This window comes from Rhopalosiphum padi, chromosome 3, assembly GCF_020882245.1.
Source record: "Rhopalosiphum padi isolate XX-2018 chromosome 3, ASM2088224v1, whole genome shotgun sequence".
In the NCBI taxonomy this organism is placed as follows: Eukaryota; Metazoa; Arthropoda; class Insecta; order Hemiptera; family Aphididae; genus Rhopalosiphum; species Rhopalosiphum padi.
Window position 1 is genome coordinate 31,855,099 of NC_083599.1, and position 23,561 is coordinate 31,878,659.

Consider the following 23,561-nt stretch of genomic DNA (forward strand, 5'->3'; position numbering starts at 1 on the left):
TAATTTAAAAATCTCTATAATATCTTATTTTTATCGAATCGTCGGTAAAAGGACTCTCATTGTTCATTAATGAACAAATATTTACGAACTCGGCTATTACATAAGAGTTATGATTAAGTGACAAACTGATGAACTGAACAGTGAAATGCTTTAGCACTTTTCCGTCAAATAATATTCTTATATATTTTATACAAATTTATACCAAGCTTTTTTCTTTTTTAATCTTTTTTACCAAAGAGTCGATTAATGGTTTTGTATACTTATACAAATAGTCATCAGAAAAAAAACATTTACCGTTAATCGATATTATGTTTTAAATTGAACTTTTCCATTTACAAAACGGATACCATGACAAAGAAAATGTAGGCTTTTAAAAATATATGTATAACAATGGTATTAAATATTTTATTTATTTAATGACGTAACCTACAAATACAGGTCAAAAACAGTCTTTTCAAGATTTAGATAGTACCTATATTATTAACGCGTGACATGTATATTATATAAAACTTTGTTTATTTAACCAAAAATATGAATTTTGGAATTATGTTTTTAAATATACGTAAGAAAACTTTAACTATATCCTTATTAATTTTAATAGTATAAAGTTAATCTTTTTATTTTTAATTACACAATAAAAATAACACTAAAAAGCTTTTATTTTTAACAAAAATTACTTATTTCCTATACTTAGAACATAATAAAATAAGAAACTCATATTAATCTTTCAATAATCATAAAATATTTGAAATATTGCGATTGTATGTTACATAATAACTAAAATTAATATCATATAGTTCTTGAAATAAAACTTAAATATCAAATACAGTAGTTATAAATACCTACTAATAATTTGTATTTCAGCTAAACTGTATTTTATTTCATATTGATATGCTTTGTTTATCAATCAAAATACTTTTGTATGTATTTATAAACTTCAATATTAATTATTTTATTTGTCAATAGTTTTAACAAAAGAATAATTTATTATAATGGTAACCTATTCAAATCAGAAACAAGAAATTTCTTTAGTAACTATGTGTATTGATTTTTTTACGTATAAATTCAATTAACTGTTTACTTTCTAAAATACGTGCGTATAAGTATTAAGCACCTACTTATTTTCAAAATGAAAAGAAATAAAGAACATAATAATTTATTGTTTTTAAACGCATGATTTTGGTTTTATTCCTAAAAACATATTACTATGTAATATTATTACTGTAGTATTATTACAGTAGGTAATAATACACATTGCAAAATTGGTAACGGAGAGATCATTTTTCTCCTGCGTAACTTTGTTATTAATTATTATTGTAAACTATTTTATTAGGTATAAATTTTAAAGCAAATTGATTTAAATTAAGTTATTAATTTAATTTTAATTTAATTTCATAATATACAAGTGAACGTTGACAATAATCTTCAGGTGTACATCTTATTTTAATTAATATATTAATCTTATATACACACAATAAATCTAATTAATAATATTGCATTGGTCGGAAATTAAAGAATATTATATGATACGTTTGAAAATGATATTTGTAAAAAGTATTCCATTAGTATTTTTAGAACCAGAACAAAATAAACATAAGTGCACTTACTACTCTTAACTTGAACTAAGAGATCGTTGTCATTAGTTTTATCATCATGAACAACTCTGCAGGTCCAACATCACTGAGTATTTGACATGATCACTCTACTGACACCATTACCGATAGGTCTTGAATAAGAAGAAAAACTTCCTCACAAGTTTGAAATTTGTTATTATTATTATTTATTTTTTCGTTTCTTCTATTCTCGATTTTGTGTCAGAAACCTGTCCGTCAGTCGAAATTTATGTTTCACCGTTTTTATCGACCACTTTGATTATAACCAATGATATTATATTTTTAAAATAAAGTCAATCTGTCATTGTCATTCAACTTAAACTGCTATACGATGTCACGTGCATTTCGAAATCGTGTCAATCATCAAATTTATACACAACCTACTATATTATGAACTATAATATACAAATATGATAATAAACTACGTCATATGAATATAAAACCTCAATGTCTATGTTCTTTTAATTTTATATGAACGAAATTAAACGAAGTCTTATTATACTATTATAAATGTGTTATACCGTTATATATATATATTATTGTCCAAATTTATTATAATAATTTTTTTTTACAATTCAAAGTATTCTTCTAAATTAAATTATTAAAAATTATCATTACGATGTATTTGAATATCTAAAATGTAGCAGTATAATGTAAAAACAGTTTTATAACATGCTTATTAAATCGTATTATCATAAAATATTATTAACATTAATAAGTAACACGATTATTTTGTAATGGGCATCTTCGGGAAGATTCGAAAAATGAATGAGACAATAAAACCTGTTGGGAAATTACGCCACAGACAATTGGCATTAGTGCAGCGTGGGGTGTCCATTACGCGACGAAACTTGAAAATTGTGTTCCGGTTAGTCTTCCGATCGATTACCACAGCTTCCGTGATAAAATCGAATGCAATTTGATCGGAGCAAGACGCGTGGACTCGACACATGAGTGGGCGGGCGTATTATATACTGCATCAGAGCGAAGAGAACGAAGGCGCGTTTGACAAGATCGCGACGCGCCATCAATCATTGGGCGTAAGGGGACCGCTGCCTATTTCGTATTCGGGGACGCATATAATAATGGACGTGCGAGAGTTTTTGGGTCAATTGGTGGGAATTTTGTCGAATTTCCGGTCAAAGACGCGATGTATACTATAGTATAGTATAGTGTACAAAACACAGACTCGCGCACATGCGTCGGATACCGACGACGACCGAGTTCCTTCCATTATCATCGTAAATATATGTATTTACGCGTTTTGGACACCACACGCCATATCATACACGTATAATGCGTTTCATTGTACGACGGTAGACAATATTGTATTATACCGAATACAGAATAGCATCATACACCGAGGTCGTCGAGGGGTCGTTCGTCGTTGTCAGAGACATAGCGGAACGATGAAAAGCGGCGAACGTGGCGCGTGTGTACATATCATTATTACTTTTGTTGTTAAATCCTGTAGGAATTTTTTTCAGTTCAACTTTGACCTAACGCAATATTATATACACGTGGACCAGCGTAGACCGACAAAACTCACTCGGACGTCGGACGTCCGCTGAAACTCGAGTAACGAACAAGGAGTACCTAACCCAAGGAGAATTCCGTGAGCTCTTGTACACAATTATTTTTTATTAACGATATCATTCGTGGTCCTACCCGTGTTCTTGGTGATCGCGAGATTGTCGTATGCAGATACCGCGCTCGGTCTCGCGTTTTTACTACTCTCCCCGCACCCGTATGAATATCAAATCTACGGTACGTTAACTGGCGATGTGCGATACCAGTGTTCGATACACCCGAGAGGGGTGATATATGTTTATTTGCCTTAACGGAAAAAAAAAATAAATATATATACAAACACATAATGTTATTCGAGTGTGTGGCATAAAGAAACTGATCCATTTTTTGACCGTTTATACGCGTACCGCTCGGCAATATGTTACTGTCAAACTAAAACCATTTGTAGTAGTAATATTATAACGACGCGGCATAAGCAAGCTGGCGGACGGCTGCTTTTGTCAGTTGCAGAACACAATTCAGCAGCCGGCACGACAATTTCTCTGCCGGTCGCCTAACTGCTGCAATATACTAAATAATATTGTGCCACACGACTTTGCGAAAGAAACGCATACACGAGATCGAGAGGATGAAGAATATATAGTATACCGCGCAGTGCGAGTATACGTGTGTTAGTATCGTATTTTAAGGGGCATAGGGGAGGGGTGGATCGCACAACCATTTGGATTTGGAATTTTTATATATTAAATCAGTAGCGAAGCGCAATGAATGAATCGGCTCTATACAATGGTGTGTTTTTATATATATTCTCAGCTATACTATGTATGTTTTGGTTTTACAATGCTCTGTGTGTATGTGTGAGCGTGTGATTTTTTATATCTAAGGAAACGCTTTTTTATTAGAAAAAATGCTGTTCACAATATTTAATAAAAATAATTAAAAATTGTAAATATTTTAAAACTTTAATTTCTGCTTATTTAGCTATTAATATTGCATGAAATAATATTATAATTGCTATTATATTATTATAATATAAATATATAATAGTCTATTATATTATGCGATTTATTTTTAATATCAAAAACCAATTAAAATTAAATATTCTTAGAAATATTATACACCGTATTAATACATGCTGGTTTCTTTATATGTTTTTCTTGTAATTATTTGAAAATATCAAAAATATATAAACACAACTTTTTTAAAAGCGTTTGAAGTTCAAATTTTGGTAAAATTGAATATCTAACCAAGGAAAAGAAGAATGTTTTCATCTAACGGTTTTAGTTATTTTGTTTTAATTTAAAACACATAAATAGAAGGGATTTGAAACTTTTTGCCATTGCGTATATTATAATTTTCTATAAGCAAAACAATTTCAAAATATTTGGACTAATCTTAAGCTATTTATACCACGAACTCACTCGCATTGTTCTATGGTATGTATTTACTTAAAAGTTTATTTAGAAATTAATAACAATATATATATGCGATTGTTTTTGCAAAAATAAGTTCAATATACCATACTAAGTACTATTAGATAAATAATTAATAAACTACGAATAATTATATAAATGAATTATAAGTTATCCTTAAAAAATAGATGTCCAAATAATGATTGAATAAAATAAAAAATTAACATTATTTGTGTGTGTGTGTGTCTGTATGTGTCGATGATATACAGTACGACGAGGAGAAAACCGCCTACGCATAACATTTAAAATAATATAGAATTCAATGAAATACATATATATATATACTATATGTATGCGCTCGTGCGTTCGAGGGAGTGTTATAGTCGTTGGCGCGTTTAACGAGCTACACGAAATATTCTCTTTTAAGCGCCCTTTGCACGATATCTCACCAAAGGACTGCGTTTTCCAACTTACAATCGATGTACCGTACGTATTTATTTATTTTTCTTTTCCTTTCTGTAAACGAACGTTGGTATCGCCCGCACACAGCACACATACTACCCTATGCTTATATATAGGTACCTACCATCTGACGTATATTCGTGTATACAATACATAACCCATACCGTGTCTCAATATTACAATGGTTCACACGTGGATTTTTTTCTCGTTTATTTATTTATTATTTTTTTTACAAACGAGAGTTTGACTAAAAAATATTGAAGATGACGCCCGTGCAAAAAAGACTGTGTGTCCGTTAGTACGACAGTAATACGGTATGCAGTATAGGTATAGTAGATACCAAAAAGTTTAACAAAAATGTAGTAATAATGGTTGAAATTATTGACTGAATAGGTCGTCCAGAAATCTTAATTTTTTTTTTTTTAAATAGATGACATATACCTATACCTAATCGGTTTTAATTCTAGCCCTAATATAAAATTTAAATATACATGTTACGATTAATATCTTTATTTTTTTTATAGTTAAAAAACGATTAACCGTAGAAAATTAAAATATTTATCAAAAGTTTATACTATTATTATTTTGATTCATTTTTTTGACTTTTTTTATTGTTGTTTTTACTTTATAGACAATAATCGAAATTTTAGTTTTTTTTTTCCTTTTTAATTGTTAAAAAAAAAAATTAAATAAAAATTTTAAAAAAATAGTTAGGTAAACATAAATCCTCAAAAAAAAAAAAAAATTTAAAAAAAATAAGCAAATTATTATTTATTTATAATGAAAAATTCATACAATTTTTTATACTCATACCTACCTTAAATTTTAAAATTAAATAAAAAGTTTTTTATAAGTTTTACAACCTATATTGAAAAAAAAATATATGTCTACTGTAAAGTAAAATTAACTTTTTTATGAGCGTTTGAACTTCAATTTTTTATGACAATACATTTTTCACATTGCATTCTCCCGTAAAATAACTATTTTTCACCAAACGATTTTTATTTTATTGTTATTCAAATAATAATAACAGCAGATACTTAAATGTTCACCAAATATTTATATTACCATTTCCTCTATATGGTAAAATTATAAAAATATTTTAACTCTTTTTGAACTATTCATAAGCGTGATAACTGTTATCTTTAAATACCGAAAAAGAATACAAGGTTCCTAGTAAATTTTTCTTATATTAATACAAAAATATTAAAAATACATTAACAAAATATTTTTTTTAAATATATTAGTTTTTTTACAAAATTACAAAAATGTGCAAGCTACAAGTTAGTAAAAAATTTATATCATCTTTAAGATTTGGAAATTTGATATAATATTCCTCCTGACTATTTATTACGAGACCAAAAAAATATAAAAATACAATTATTTTTTATTGACATTTTCGAAATATGTTGATTATTTTAAAATATTGTCTATCAACACCATTAATAATTCGAGTTGTACATGAATTATATATTTTTAGCTAATAGAAAATTGTTGTAAAACGTAAAACAATACATTTATTTTCAATAGTTTCCACGAAAAACAAGAAAATATAGATTCCTTACAAAACGGTATTTAAACTTATCCTCTTTCTATGGTTAACGATCGATTTATTTAAAACCCCGATAGATGGTCACATTAGAGTAATAGAGTGGGTAAACGTTAGCAGAATTTAAATATCCTAAAGGATTTACCTTTATAAACTTTAACGAAAAGCTTTAAGTTTTATACAAGTCTCTAATAAAATATAACAAACCCTATTGAATATTGAAATAGGAAAATTGAAATCAAATTGTTGATAGCATCTATCAATGCATGAAAATATATACAAATATACAAATAAATATACGTGATATAACATCACAGTAACATAAGTCTAGACATGTAAAAATATAATCTCTACAGTGTGTGTTGATGACGCACACACAAATACATACTAATATTTATTTACTTTTCACGCATCACTAACGTTATCAGTCAACAAACGAGCCAAATTGCATACATTGTATTCTTGAAAAACGTATTATTGAGAGTACACAGTAACTAAACATATTTCATAAAAATGAACTCTGATCGTTCTTCTTGAAATACAATACATAATATAAATTGATATAAAAACAATAGTGAATAATTTCGGTGATTATGAGGCAACAAAACACCTGGATTAGTAGTATACAACTTACAAGGTTTTCATATTTATGAGAACTTACTTTTGGTTACCTATTTATTTATATTATATCAGTATAATTTGAATGCATATGTGTGAATTTATCAAGTTATTAAATAAAATAATTTCTTAGAGCACACCTTGAATTCAGTAATCAAGATAATTTTATCTTAATGAATTTAGTAGGAATGGAATATAATAATTATATACGGGTGCGTGGTAGTGGTGATGTGGTAGTCAAAGTGAATGTTGCATAATATGCATCATTAAAATGCATTGAGAAATATCTTAATCTTACCATGATTATTGTACGTATATGAGAAGTAGTCTTAAAAAAATAATCTCCCCTCTTTCTTACAATAACACTAATATAGTTTTCGAAACTATATACTCACATAGTTATATCTACTGTGATATAAACGATGGACTATTTGAAATCCGAAAGCCGCATTTGTAGTAAGGTTGATAAATAAGTTTAATGTTATGGATATAAATAGGCTTTTTTGAAAATGATAATGTCTAAGTGAAAAAACGTTTGGTAATTTTAATATTATTTTTTAATAATTTGATACCTATTTGTACAATTATAATATTACAAATTAGATTTCATTTTCAATAAAAACTAAATTTAAAGCTATATAAAAAAAAAAATAAGTAATCACTATGTCACACATTAGGTATCAATTCATTGAAGAGTAAGTCACTGCAATGTATATGTTAAATTTAAAGTCAATGATAAATCATTGCACTAAAAAAAAAAATTTTGAATGAAGATGGTCTGTCAACTTGTAGATTATTTCTTTTTGAATCATAGAAAATATCAAAATCGATCGAGGAGAAATAGTTATTTTCTAGTTAATTAGTTAATAATCAATTTTGTGAAAATTTGAACTTCTAACGCTCATAAAAAATGTATATGAGCTTACAATAAACTTTTTTTTGTTATAAGTAAAAAAATATAAAAGGAATCTTATAAAATTTTCAAATCTAACCTATAAAAATTAAATTGTTATGAATTTCTAATAACAAAATAATTTGTAAATTTTCACGATTTGATTTTGATGAATTTCGTCAATTTTAAACGATTTTAAAATATATTGTGCTTATAAGTTTTCGATATTTTTAATTTGATATAAGTATAAACAGCTTATGAAACATCTTATGTTTAATTTTTAAGTTTTCTAACCCAAGGAAAAATTTTATTAACATTTATAGAAGAAAAAAATGCAAATAGATATCTATAAACAGCTCAAAAATAGTCAAAATATAATTTTAATAACTTAAGATAACTTCATTATCATATATAAAAATTATAATTTAAATATTCGGTAAAATGCAAGTATCTACAGTTGTTTGTTTTTAATTTACTCTACCAAAAAGATAAAATAGATTTTGTTTTTCTTAGTTATTTTGAATATTACTTAGAACTTTTTAATTTTAACCTCCCCTCTCTTACAAGGTACCAACTATATCCAATTTTCTTCCAAAATCCACACTCAAAGTTAAAAATCAAAGCATTTTTACTATTATTCCAAAGATGATGACAGCCAAAAAACATACATGTTTAAAATGACAGTACATTTATTACCCAAATCAAAATCTAAAAATATATAAAATGTAATAACAGCTTATTATGTTTAAAACTAGTATATTTTTCAATGTTAAAACATATAATTCTGCATATGTATACCTTTCCGTGTATTTACACATAATATACATTAAAAATATCGTTGAGATTGTTAACTGTGTGTAAATGTATTAGTATATATCTATCCATTTTAAAAAAAAGTTAAATATTTGAAATAAAGAAATTTATTTTAAGCTCGTATAATTTGTCTTTATTGATGTTCCTGATAAATTAATTTACACAAGTATAGTTTAATAATACAAACATAATAATAATAATATATGAATATACAATATTATAATATGTACATACAATATACGTATACTAATTATCGATTGTATACCTAGTATATTATATTATATAATTACTATGATGGCATATTTAATGAACAATTTTCGATAACTTTATCGATGATATAACCTAATCAAACTTTTGGTTATAAGTTAATAAACTCCAAATCATATATATATAACATAAGCCATATTCTGTCGCAAAAATGAATTATTTTGAACAACAAGTGAACGGGTAATATTTATTTTTACTCCAACAAAATCTGCTAATTTTTAGTTTTACATTTTTAAACCATAAATTGAATTTTTCTTAACTACGTAGACACGATAAAATTGAGTCCTAACTATTATTAAATTTAACACATTATAACAATAACTGTATTGTATTATATTTAACAGCAGTTCAGCGTTTTCTTAAAAGAAAAAAATAATTATATCATGTAATAGGGTCAAAAGTTAAAATGAAATTTAAATTAAGCTCTAAAGTTTATACTTTAACTATATAGATGATGTAGGGATATATATACTTATTTTATAGTGAATTTAAAAATAACGATAACAGATAATTGAATTTGTTATCATTTTAATGTATGGTTTTTTTCTACGTTTTTAGCTAGTTCTTCTTATTATAAAACTCACTTTATTGTTCATAATTTGTATACAGGTGTTCTCCACTGATTAAAATGATTGTTTCGGATAAACGATTTAAACATATTTAACTAGACTAAACACAAAAAATAAGTGTACATAATATCAACACATTTGAACTCAAAAACATTCTGAAACCAACCATACAAAACCAAAAGCTTTCACATTCCATACATACTAATTTACTAAGTATATAATAAATTTTTGTAAAGTAAAAAATGAAAAATAATATTTAACATATTTTTATGATAATAAAATTTTTATTTTTAATCTAAACCAATTTTTAAATTGATTAATATTCATTTTTAATCTAACTAATAGGCCCAGTTAATATCTATAGCCTGCCTACACATTAGTTAGTTCTAGCAAATGTTCAAAACAAAAAACAATAACAAATAATATCTGAAATATGTATATTTTATATATTGATCATAATTATACATAACGGCATAATGTGTGCAATATGAAACAATAATTTAAGCAATATTTAAATTAGCATGTTTCAAATATTCTGTTTGTTGTATGGATTAACAAGTTCTAGAATCAATACGTTATACAAACACATATATACTATTACCATATACAACAAATTTACAAGTGACTGAATTACTCAAAATAAAATGACATATTGCTATTTAACTCATGTATTAAATAATGATTTAACTAACACAAAACAATTAAGTACTAATATTGTTTAATTTAATAATTAATATACCTAACTAAGACAATTTTGTATGATTGTAGAAACTATAAATGGATAAATTATATTTCTGTGTTATTAAAAAACTGTGAATATGACTGAGAATATGTTAGAAGCATCCTTGATTAATTACTTATTCGATAGCTATATGTCAGACTAGACAGGCGTGGCAAACGAATGACTAATTAGGGTGTACGCCAATCACACCGTTATTCAATAGTATTTTCAATATTAGTTAGTGCCAATGGTTTGAAATTTATTAAAACCAACTTTAAAATTAAAGACAGAATACTGGGACAAAATTAACTCACCAAGTTCACGCAGGTTAGTGTCGGATATTGACATAGTTTTGAATACAGTGATAAGTCATGGAATTCAAATAGAGCTCTACTAATTATATTACCTATAGTGGTTATAAAACAGATATTTATGTTTGTTATGAAAATAATTAATGATAAAAGGCATTGTATATTCATTAATTTATGAGTAAACTTATAGGAATATTAATTCTTATAGGTACCTAAAGCCCACATATACAATTTAAATAAATAAGAAATTTGAAAATATAAAATATAAAATATACTATTAATTAAACTTTAAATACCGTAATAAAATGTTAATAACTATAATATAACTTCTCTAATATTTTAGTTGCAGTTTTACCTTTAATCTCCTAGATTACAGGAGTATTCAAACTGTTCGAACTACGACAATTTATTATAGTTGTTATAGTCCATAGAGTTTTAATTTTTATATGTCCATCGACTAAAAAATTTTGGTTTATTTAAGATTTTTAGGAAATTATAAAATCACAAAATATTTTAATCGGAAAAATTTCAAATATCTAACATCATGGTTTTTATTATGTTGCAACGATGACGAAAATCAATTTTATTAATAACAGTTATATGTCCTTAAGTTCCATTCAAGTATATACACATTTTTAAGAATTCGACTTTCTACAAAACTGACTAATAAAATTAACAATTTTAGTAAACAAAATAAAAATTTTTATAATACCAATATACTCATTTTACTCACGATTTAAAATTTAACTTATTCGTTTGACATAATTTATTAATTTGACTCAGTTTTATGATCTATAAAATAAACACTAGAGATTGATATTTGTGTCTATTTATTAAATAAATTAGGTAAATATTACAATGTAAGTAACTCTTATAACCCCAACAGGTACCTGTCAAAATAGTAAAGTTGTAAACATTTCACAAATTACACGATATCTGTAACTTTATACATTTGACGTGGGTACATGTGAACTCCGGTGTACTCTGGGGGCGATCCTCTATTCGGCCAAAATTTAACCTACCCATTTCGGGCTAGTGTCACTTTTCAGCCAAAATTACACCTCCCTTTTCACACTGTTTCTTTTAAGCTAGTACTGTTTTCTTTAAAATATTTATAATTATCACAACTAACCTTTGAAATTTTTAAATTAATAAACTAGAATTATTATTTGTTTGATAATCAAAGCTTATTTCCAAAAACAAACTATAAATGAAATTAAACTTACATTGAAGACTATAAAAATAATAAAATGCATTAAACAAAAATTAGTTTTTAATTTTATTAAGGTAACATGTTAACACGTATTATTTTATTATATTTTCACACATAAATTTGTTAAACAAATGTCATATAATAATAAAAAATAAAGCTTATTTTAATTTTTAACATATTCATGAAGGTATATTTTTTTCACATAGTTGATATAATATTTTTTTTAATTAAAAATCACATTTTTGAATATAATCATATTTTATTTAATTTAAAAATTGTCTAATTCAGTTATTATAATAATTATAAATGGTAAAGGAAACTAAGCTGGACAGTGGCCCAAAAAGGGAGCTATACACTTTTTTAAGTATGAAAAATCAAAAAATAACTAATGGTATCAAGTAAAATTAGTTGGATAAAGTCTTAAGCTAAAACAACTAATTTTATTAATTGTTTTCTAATGTATGATGATTATATTATTTGTTGTATTATTCAAAAAATCAATGTCTTAGTTTGAAATTTTGATATTATATTTTGTACTCCATTAAAATAAATTAAAAACTTAAATTGAGCATAATAAGTGACAAAATTTCAATTTTAAAATAACTAAATTATATTATTATTACGTATTATAGTATTTAACGTAAACAAAAAATTATCAAAACATAATCTTTTTGAATTACTCATAATACGTATATATATTGTTTTCAATATTTAAACTATGGTTAATAAAAAAAATGCAGCAAATTGATATTCAACTGGTAAATGTATTTCATCATATGTATACAATTCAATCATTTATTTACAACTAACACAAACGAAACATTTCAAACATATTCAATCAATTATAGTTGGTATTATATTTTAAACCTACTCGTAATTGATGCAATATTATAAAATGTATAATATTAATAGTATGCGGGCATGTGATTGTCATTTGATGTTAAATACTTAAATGTATAAAGTACAAATTGTATGTAAAAATATTTTAATCAAAACATAAAAATATTATTATAATATATAGGTTAACGAGAAATTGAATTCATAAGATGGCTGATTGACAGTTGAATGCACCTAAAATCGGATTTTATGGTTTTCGGATTAGATGTCCAATTTATAATGCACGTACATACATTTAATAAAACTTAAAGCTATTATTATGTATACGATAGATATGTATAATAAAATAATTTCCTAATAATGCATTCTGTGAATTCAGATTGGATTGTTGTGTTTTCTCATTTCAGTAAACCATCAAAATCCGTAATTTATTACTGTACCTTTTGGCTTTTACTTATATTGACGTAACGAAACTGCTAAACAAGAACAATTAAATTAGACGACATTGGGAATTGAATTGAAATTTAACGATAACATAACAATATGTGTATGCGTCCAAACTCGAACGGACAAAACAAATAAAATGACGGTCAGGTATAATAATTCAATTTGCCTGCGGAATACATTAAAACGGAATCATCATTCGAGTGTATAATATTATATAACGTTGTTGAATAAAAACAATATTTAAATTATAAAATAGACGGTATACCAAAATACGGTTTTTAACGTTTAAAAATATGACTAATTAAATGAATATGTAAATATTAAAATGGTAATTAAATGCCCGGCGCTTATTGAGAGACATCCTATTATAATAATATGTATTCAAAGGTAGGTATGTACACAATGTTTTGCATTGCCGTTATTGTAGTGACGACCGGATGTTAAAATGGCCGCTGTCACTGGAGTTTTGACGAACGTGTAGTACCTACCACTGTGAATCGTTCGCTTGGCAGTATGTATTTTTGGAACGATTCGATTCTGAAATATAATGCACGGCAAAAATTTAAATGACACGTCGGTGTGCTCAACTCGTCGTCGGACGGGACGGAGCAATGGTGACAGGTGTGCGTGCACCGGAAGTAGGACCTCTGCATCAGCATCCGGCCTGATATTCCGGGCAGAGGGTTGGGTACACGTTTGGTATACGGTAGATGAGGTGTTTATCCGGCATCTTCGGCGTTCGTGCGTGAAATAATATAATATTATAAACGGATGGATTCACCTCTCGACCATGGTTGCTGCTGGGTAGGTTTAAGCACGACGTTTGGTAGCTATTTTCCCAACCAGGTTGTCGGGTCTACTAATGCGTCTCAGATCGTAACTCTTATTGGCTGCTGGTCCTGCTACCACCCTTGCCGCTACCACCACAGCCGTTCTCGTTCATAATGCATTATCGATTCTACATAATCAATGTATTATTATTATAACGTATAAAATACACGCAAATATATTGTACGAGTTTACACGAGTGAGATTCTCGTAGACATTCGATTATATGACCAACTGCATTTTGCCAAAGCGTCGTTTATGTCTGCCAGCATTTCTCAATAGCATTCTTCAAATAAATGTGTGCTTACTCACGTTTCTTTCAAATCCGATATTTTTTAAATATAAACAATTCTCAAAACACACTGTTCGTATATATATTTGCAATAAACGTATATTTATTATATAGATTTTTTTTACAGCATTTATTCGATTTGACGTACTCGAAATCATATTATACTCATATGTATTTTATGTAGAAATATTCTAATATCACCCAAGTGCGTGGCTAATGTATATTATATCTCAACGCATTATATGCGTATTGATGTGAATACAACGAATGTGTGACAATATAAATTCAAAAAATGAAAATGTAAATTACCATAATGATTTCCCTCGTTTATACTCTATACAAAAAACAAGAAAAACGACCATTTTTATGTTTTAAAAAGAAATTTTATATTATTTTTTTTACGTAGACGATAGAAAATGCATTAAATCTATATGATACATTATAATAACTAATAAGACATTTTCACTCAACATAAATGTATAAAATAATGTGAATTCACCACACAAATAAAATATTATAAAACGTGAAATAACAAATTTGAAGTCTCTGTTTTTATTATACTTTGACATCAAATTAATATAATGTAATGAGTATATTTATTTATTAAATCATGTTCCATAAATATAATGTTACTCATCGGTAGAATCCTGCTGGTTTTTTTTTTATTTATTTTGTTGAAAATCTTTTTTTTTCGTTTGAATTTTACATTTTTATTTCCAAATAGTTTTCACCGTAGGCGATTTAAGTTAAGCACATCATAATGATGAGTAGTGAAAAACCCAAAGATAAAAACACTGGTAAAAGAGCACTTAAACAGAGACGATTTTTGTTTGGGATTTTTTTGTACTTGCTTCCCATTCTATGAAAAACGGCATCATGACACGTTTACAAATTTGTACCATCTACATTGTGGACAACAAATGTTCATTCATTTATCGTAATTAAGAAAAGAAAAGAAAAGAGAGAAAATTTAAACGAGTTTGACGAATTCGATATAATTAGGAAGTCAGGAGAAACGACTTTAGCGGGGCCGTTTTACGACACAAAGATTAAATGACTTGAGCACATAATTACAAAAATATCTCTGAAAGAATCCGTCAATATTATAAAATATGAAAATTATATTTTGAATGTATAACATGATGTATTATACGTTATATATATTATTATGTTTAGTTAATCGATTTTGTAATTTACACCTCTGAAAACACAATGTTCAGTGATTTTCTGTTCATGTTAGATAATATGATTCTACCATGACCCTTGTTGTATAATATCTATCTCTCCAAACAAACATAGTTGTAGTTCCTGTGGGAAATACCGGAAGAACAGACAGTCATAAATGGCCAGCAGCTACCACCTACCAAAGATGATATTGTTGTGTCATTTCATTGTATTTCGAATTTTGAAAGAAGTCATTGAATTTTGGTATCATTTGTTAAGACTTTATAAGTAAATTTTATAATTAAAAAACATTTACAATATTATTACACATCATTTTTGCTACAATAAGTTAAGTAAATCAAGATATTAAAACCATTTTTATAGAATAATAAAGAGGAACATTATATTATACTTTTATTGCAGCTTTCTTTTAAAAAATTTAACATTTAATAGCTGTTTAGTATTTTCTTTAGATTATTTATTTTAATTAAAAGAACATTTTATCTTTTTAAATTATCCAATATCACATTAAATAAATAACAGTTAAAATTAATGGCATTAAACTAGAAGCAGTATTTTTCCAAATAGGTACTCGTAAAACATATTTTATCAATACCATAAGTTATAATTGTTTTAATAATTACACTCTTTAAAAAATATAATAATGTACATAGACAGGTACGTCTCTGAAGTCTCTTGTTTTAGTTATTTTATATGTAATATCTAATTTTTTCGATGATTTTTAGCTATTATTTATCAATAACCCATTGATATCATAAGGTACTCATAATATTAATATTTTATCTAATTGTCAACGTCGTTATAAGTATATTTCAATTACTTTATTCTGTTGATAACTACTACACTGTCATCAATATTGCCGTAAATTATATACGACATATGGATAATATTTAGATTATCTGATTATTTTTATAATTTTTATGTAATAGTTGAAATGAAATGTTATATAAATAATAGAAGCTAAAACACAGAAACATGTAATAGTAGTAAATATAAAAAATACACATTAACATATCGTATATAGTGACAAAGATAATCCTAATTTCGTTTACATGTAAACGGTGTGGTGGTTTTATTATACGATATGGATCCATACATTATATAATTATTAGCCAATCCCAAAACATTATATATGCATAAATTATGCTTATATTATTAGATTATATACATTTTTACTTCTTAAATGTATAATTACAAAAGTAACCGTGTCCGATTTCGTTATATTTAGAACTATATAATTCAAAATTATGCATACTCGTACCTAGATTACTAAGAAAAATCTTTATCAAACTATAATATTATGATATTATTATTTCATATTTTTACAGTCGACATGCAACTGTTACATTTATTTATAACATACCATTATTGACAAAAACTGAATGAATCGATATTATAATATTATAATTATATTTGTGGTCGATGAGAATAGACTGCTGTATAAATTGTCCTGAACCGATAGACAACAAAAAAGTTAGGACCTGTGGGTATTAAAAATAATGACATAGGTTTACTGTAAGTTACACAAGGTCTTATATTTGTATCACTGTTATTTATTTTTGTATTAAATATACTCTCTTTTAGAAATGACATTGTATGTATTATAATACTTTCTGTTTTTTATAAATGAATTAGTTGTAATCAACTCATGTATGGTAATAAATTATGATGTTCAGATGTATGTCGGTGCTGGTTATTGAGAAAATTACAACTTTAAATAAACTTTATGACGAATGATTGATATTGTAATACTTAATACTGTATAGTGTTGAATAAAATTATATTTTCTACAGTTATTTTCAAGCTGATAGTAAAATATAATATTAGGCTCTGCCAATACCAATAAATATAGACAAATAATCGATTAGATATTATTTTATTTATTTCTCGTCAAATAAATTTGTAATTTTAAGTTTCAAATGAGAAAATAGATTTCTTAAACAATACGATTTACCTACTTAAATAATAATGTATAATGTAAAAAATAAAACAAGAGAAGACACTCTGCTTGTTTTCCTCGCCATTAAGTAGGTCACTGTAATGGATATGTTTAATTTAAATTCAATGATAAATCATTGTATACGAAAAACGATTCTGAGTGGAGACGAACTATCAGTCTAAATTCCTATTATATATTGCTATTAGTAAATTATTTTTCTGTAAGTTATTTGACGGAGAACATTTTCTCTTAAAAAATCGCATATATTAGGTATATACAAGAGCCAAAGTATTTTTAAAATTATATATTGTCTACAAAATTTTAGTATAAATGTTTTATAAAAATTTCAAGTATCTGTGGCTTTTCATTTTTGAATCACAAATAAAATAACAAAATTAATTCAATCAAAAATGTATGTTACTTAATATACCGTACGGCGTACTTCCTTAATTTTTTTATTTTAGTTTTTCTTAATTGTAAAATAATTACAGTGAATTCGTTTCATTTTGACCCCTTAAATACAAACTAGATGATAATAATTTTTTTATCGAAACCACTGTAGTTAAAAATAGAAACATTTTTTTTACAATACAACGAGTCATTAAATACAAAAAAAATGTAAACGATAAACACATATCATTGTTTTTAAACAATTCTTACTATAATCATCGCTTCACTCAGAATCTAAAATATAGTTACACTTTTAACTTAATCATTGAATAAGGTATTAAGATATTCATTGAACTTAATTCTAATGAGAAATTTACTTACACACGCTAGTAAATAGAACTATTAAAAAACATGATGTAGGTTTAATGCACAATTTAGGTAAATTATTACCTAGTTATTCATCGTATACGTATTATTATTATTTGAATAATCTGCATATAATTCATATAACTAAATGTCTATAATATATAACGTTAAACACAAATTTAGTACCAATATATTATTAATAAATACTAAATTTGAATACGCTTTTGATAATACATTTTGTTTAATTTCTAGTGAATTTGTATTTTAATACCAATGAAAAAAACATGTAGTTATTTTTATTTTTTTTTTTTTATGTTTATGATAATTAATTGGTAATTAAATATTGAAATATAAATTCAAAATTATTGTTTGAGTAATATTTTAATATTATTTATTGATAAACAGTAAAAATGTGTAATCATTTTGTATTGGACAAAAAGGAACATCAATATCAATCCGATGAAACTTTCTTTAAATACTCTGGAAAAAAATGTAAATTTCAAACTTGCAACGATTGTAGTAATTTAACGGCTAACTAATTATGTTAATTATGTTGTCATGATAATATTATAATAATGAAGTTATCGTGATAGGCTAATGAAGTTGGCATTAAAATAGTTTACTGTAATCAGCCATTTTATTATTTTATACACTGAGAGGGCCTGTACGTTGTTGATTTAAAATGTAAAGGTGTTGATGTCAACAAAAGATTTAAACTTTTAAATTCTAAAAACCAGAACTAATTTAATGAATTCCAAAGTCAAAAATGATAATGAATAATTTAATGAAAATAAAAATGTGTCATATAAATTCTCTGGATATGTAACTATTATTATAATTGTATTATATTTATTTATTTATATTACTTAAACAAAACATAAATTCGCTGTTTTATTTATTTTTTTCACATTTATCTATTAGATGGATAACACATTTAAAAGTTGAAATATAGTGTTTTTGTTTAATAATAATAAATTTCAAACTCTTATTTAAATAACTTGTTTTGAATGGATTAGGATTTTTAAATAATTAAAATTTTTATTTGGTTCCTATCGCATAAAACGCAATGTATTATATTATTATAATTATTAAACTATAGTGTAATTACATGCTAAATAATTTTGAGGTACTTTAAATTTAATTGATAGCTGTTGATTTTAAATACCATATTATCAGTAAGTATATACAATTTATTAGTTTCTAGCATTGACTATTGTACGATAATATTAATTATTGTTTTTAAGTTATAGGAGTAACATTAACAGTATATCTTATTCTAAATATTTAACCAGATCGTTAATGAGTACGCACAAATAAAATTAGAATAGAGATTTTCTGTTGAAAAAAAAGTGTTTCTCAGTAATATCTTACTGTGATTATATTCCGATTTTTCCAATACTTTTTCTCCAATTTAGGACTAAAAAAATCCTCATTTAATGTATTAAACATCTCAATATTATGTAACATCTTTTTTTATAATATGTTCACATTAGATCTATAGAATATGAAAATAAAATTTTCCGACATTATTGATATTGTTTAATATTAGTTTTAACTGAAACCTCAATTTTAACCCTTAATTCATATTATATTTCAAAAACCAACATAAGTTTTTAAATTAATTAAGTATGTCGAAAAAAACAAAAGTTCTAGCCTTCTCCATGTATAAAAAGACATAAATACAAGATAAACATAAAAAATGGGAAACCAATCAATTCTTAAAATGTTGAATACTATACAAAAATAAAACAACTACAACGACTCTCCAGAACATGAGAACTTTTTGAAACTATATTACTATAATATTAGTTATTCATTTTTAAGGAAATTGAATTCTAACGATATGTGGATGGTATGTAAAATAAAAAATATTCTATATTTCCAATATTGAAATTTAGATCATTGCTATAAGACAACGATATGTTCATTTCCAAGGACTTGTATAAAATAATTCAATACACGGTAATGCGATTTATTGTAGGTAGTTCATAAATGTATACAAATGGAAATGTTAGTAATAAAAATTACATTTTTTATTTATTTATTTTTTTAACGTCGGAATCAAGGTTTTAGTTTTGATCAAATTGATTCGGGATCATGACGTAATCCAACAGTTTGAATATACATATATAAATAAAATGAAGATAGCGTAGTTTTGTGTTGAATTTTTACAAGCATAAGAAATTAAAAAGTACACAATTGAAAAACATCACGTATTCTATTTGATTATGATAATGTTTACTTATATCATAATTTTACATTTATTTACTAATTGTTTTATTTCCTATTTACTTTCACTCAATTATTATTAATTATTGGCTTTTTCATTTCATTTTTTTTTTCAAAGCAACCAATGCGTACATTCTTTGATTTCATTCTTGAATTCATAGCAAAGAGTCAAAACTGTTTGTCTTACAATAGTGGAAAATGCGTACTTTTTAGTGAAGAATTTTTTTTTTTTTTTTTGAAAATAAATTTTAGGTAAAGAAAAAACTCAACAAAGTCTAATAACTGAATACTGGAAACCAAAGAAATATTCATTAGATTCTTAAATTTTATCGATATAATAATATTATTAATATAATGATTAATTTGTTTTCTAATTAATTTGAATAGTATGTTTCAAAAATATATACCTTCTAATACGTAAATATCTTTATTTTAATAACTTTACAAGGTACAATCATTTTATAAAACATATAATATATAGATTATAGGTATATTAAATAAAACCAATTAAAAAAAAAATGTAAATATTAATAATATTTAGCTAAAATTATATTATTTATATTTACATTATTTTTTTTTTTATTGGATTTGATTAATATACCTATATATTATATATTTTATAAAATGATTGTACCTTGTAAAGTTAATAAAAAAAAGATATTTACGTATTAGAAGGTATATATTTTTGAAACGTACTCTTCTAATTAATTTGAAAACAAATTAATCAATATATTAATAATACATTAAATACAAAACTCTCAAAATATATTTATTAATATTCTAAAAATATTAACTTCATAACCATTTTGTAAAATGTAAGTTTATTGGATGATGCTATATACCCAATTACTCAATTCATATTCTAAAAACCGTTTTCCCTAATCTTCGTTATAATCATAAACATTTTTTTAATTCATACCTTTTAAGTTAAAACTGTATGCTAGTTTAAATAGTTTATTTTACAAGACAAATGTATCATTATGTTTGTGTCAATAATAATGTACTTAGGTAGTAAAAAATAAAAGTATAAATTCAACAGATAAAATACTTTTTAATTTGTTAGATCTCTACACAAAAAAAAATAATAATAATCCATGGAATTATTTTGTTTTGCTAACAATAATAATCGTAGAATCAAAAAAAAAAAATGATTTTTCGATAAAGTTTATAATGCGTTAAAAAAAAAAAATCCGAAATTTAATATGCTAATCGTATTCAAGTGTTTGAATAAAATCTTTTTTTTTCTATTTTTACATACAGATTCGTTTTAAAACTATACGTATTGAATTTATAATTTGAAAATAACACAGTACCTGTATATAATATTATTTCCCGATTATAATTCAGTTAAAATACTGCAGAGTTAAAAACCTGCCACTGTGTATCAAAAACATTTTAAATATAACTTCTGAATTAAACGAAACACAGAATGCCTATAATACAGTCATAATATAATAGCTGCATATCGGTTTGTTTCGTGTCGTCGAATATAATATTATTATAACTCACCCACATATGATATACCTATCGCCTGAGTGGCAAAAGTACGCCGGCCGCTCAAAGTTTTTGATCGCGATTCGTTTGGGGCTGTTAGGTGGTATTATAATATCATTATGATTGAGGCCCCTGTTAACGACCACAACAGCATTTTCAAAATAAATATCAAAAGACCATAGACGGGACGTTGTATGCTAATCAAACGCAATTTGTAAAGTTTAAAAATCTCCAAACACACTGTGTATTATAATATACGTAATATTATTACGTGTATAATACTATCGTTATAATAATATATTACCAAGACGAAAAAGCGGGGAGCACGCCACATTATATTATGGTAACGAGGTGTGTGTGTATGGTAAGGAAAATAAATGTAAATCATAAATCACTTACCGATGGAATAAACCGCACCTTCCAGCCGGAATATCTTGCTCCGCCCTTCGCTAACCACTGAGTCGTCCAACTCGTCGCGCGGCATGTCCGAATCGTTTCCGTTCTCGTCGTTCACTTCCGGTCCGCCGTCTCCGGTGGTCCCTCGTTTTTCCATCGTCCTGTCTGCGGCGTTCGCGGACGGCCCGCGGTCAGATGTACCGCTCTTGTCCACAGCCAACGGTCCATATTCGTCAACCACACGGTTAGCGACGGACCCGGACGTCTTTTCCGGTTCTCTTGCCCTGTCCATGTCCTCCGCGCGATCTGCAGCGGTCGCGGACGATCGGACTCTGAAGTCCGTTTGCAGTCCGTTCAGTACTCTCGAGTCTTATTAATGGATATATAATATTTTACGAATTCTTGTGCGCGTGTGTTATACGGTCGCGGATATAATACAGGTGGTGGTGTGTGGCGGGCTTAACCCGTGTGATAGACGAGGCACGACTTGGACGATCAACGAATGGTCTCAGTGGATCGAGAGTGGTGGTGGCAGTAGAAACGGCACCGACGACGCTCGACTGTCTGGCAACCGATCCACGTGGTGAGTGGTAGTGGCAAAGGCGTCAGCGGCGACGGTGGCGGCGACAAAATCGGCGGACCGCGTCAGCGCGCGAGCGTGAAAAGTGCGTTTTCCGGCCGAGTCGCGCGCGCGGTTCGCCATCGCAGTTGACGCTGTCGGCCAATATTCGCTTATTATACACTACAACTGAAATATATGGTGTTATTACACAATTGCGATTACACCGCGTTTATATGCACTTTTAAATGCGTGTTGAGTTAATGTACGTTAACATGCTGATGATTTACACGCATTTAAAATAGTAAGATTAAATGGAATTCAAAACAAATAAAGTTATTACTTCGAATGTTTTTTTTTATTCTACGCGATCTACGCTGTATTGTCCATATATTAACCAAAACGGTTATAATTTGACGTTTTGAAATTCTTGTCAAAAATATTAACTCGCGTTGCACTGTTTATATGCATTTCTTAATCCTGGAGTAAGAATTTAATTATTAATGGGCATTAAAGCATGTTTATTAATTATTAGCGATTGCACATAAACGTGGTAAATTTACTTATCTCACACTTTATATTCTTTTTTTTTTTATTCGCATACGCGTTTCCTTAATAGTATTACTCTT

General features: G+C 26.5%; 1 protein-coding gene across 1 annotated transcript in view; it reads right to left on the reverse strand.

Annotated features, from left to right (window-relative positions):
* The window catches only part of LOC132924685 (uncharacterized), a 123,272-nt gene extending 100,297 nt beyond the window's left edge, over positions 1–22,975 (reverse strand). Inside the window, exon 1 of the mRNA XM_060989118.1 lies at positions 22,377–22,975. Within this exon, the coding sequence (XP_060845101.1) occupies positions 22,377–22,665 (289 nt within the window). The 5' untranslated portion in view covers positions 22,666–22,975. The remainder of the gene's footprint in view (positions 1–22,376) is intronic.
* Positions 22,976–23,561: the final 586 nt, after the last annotated feature.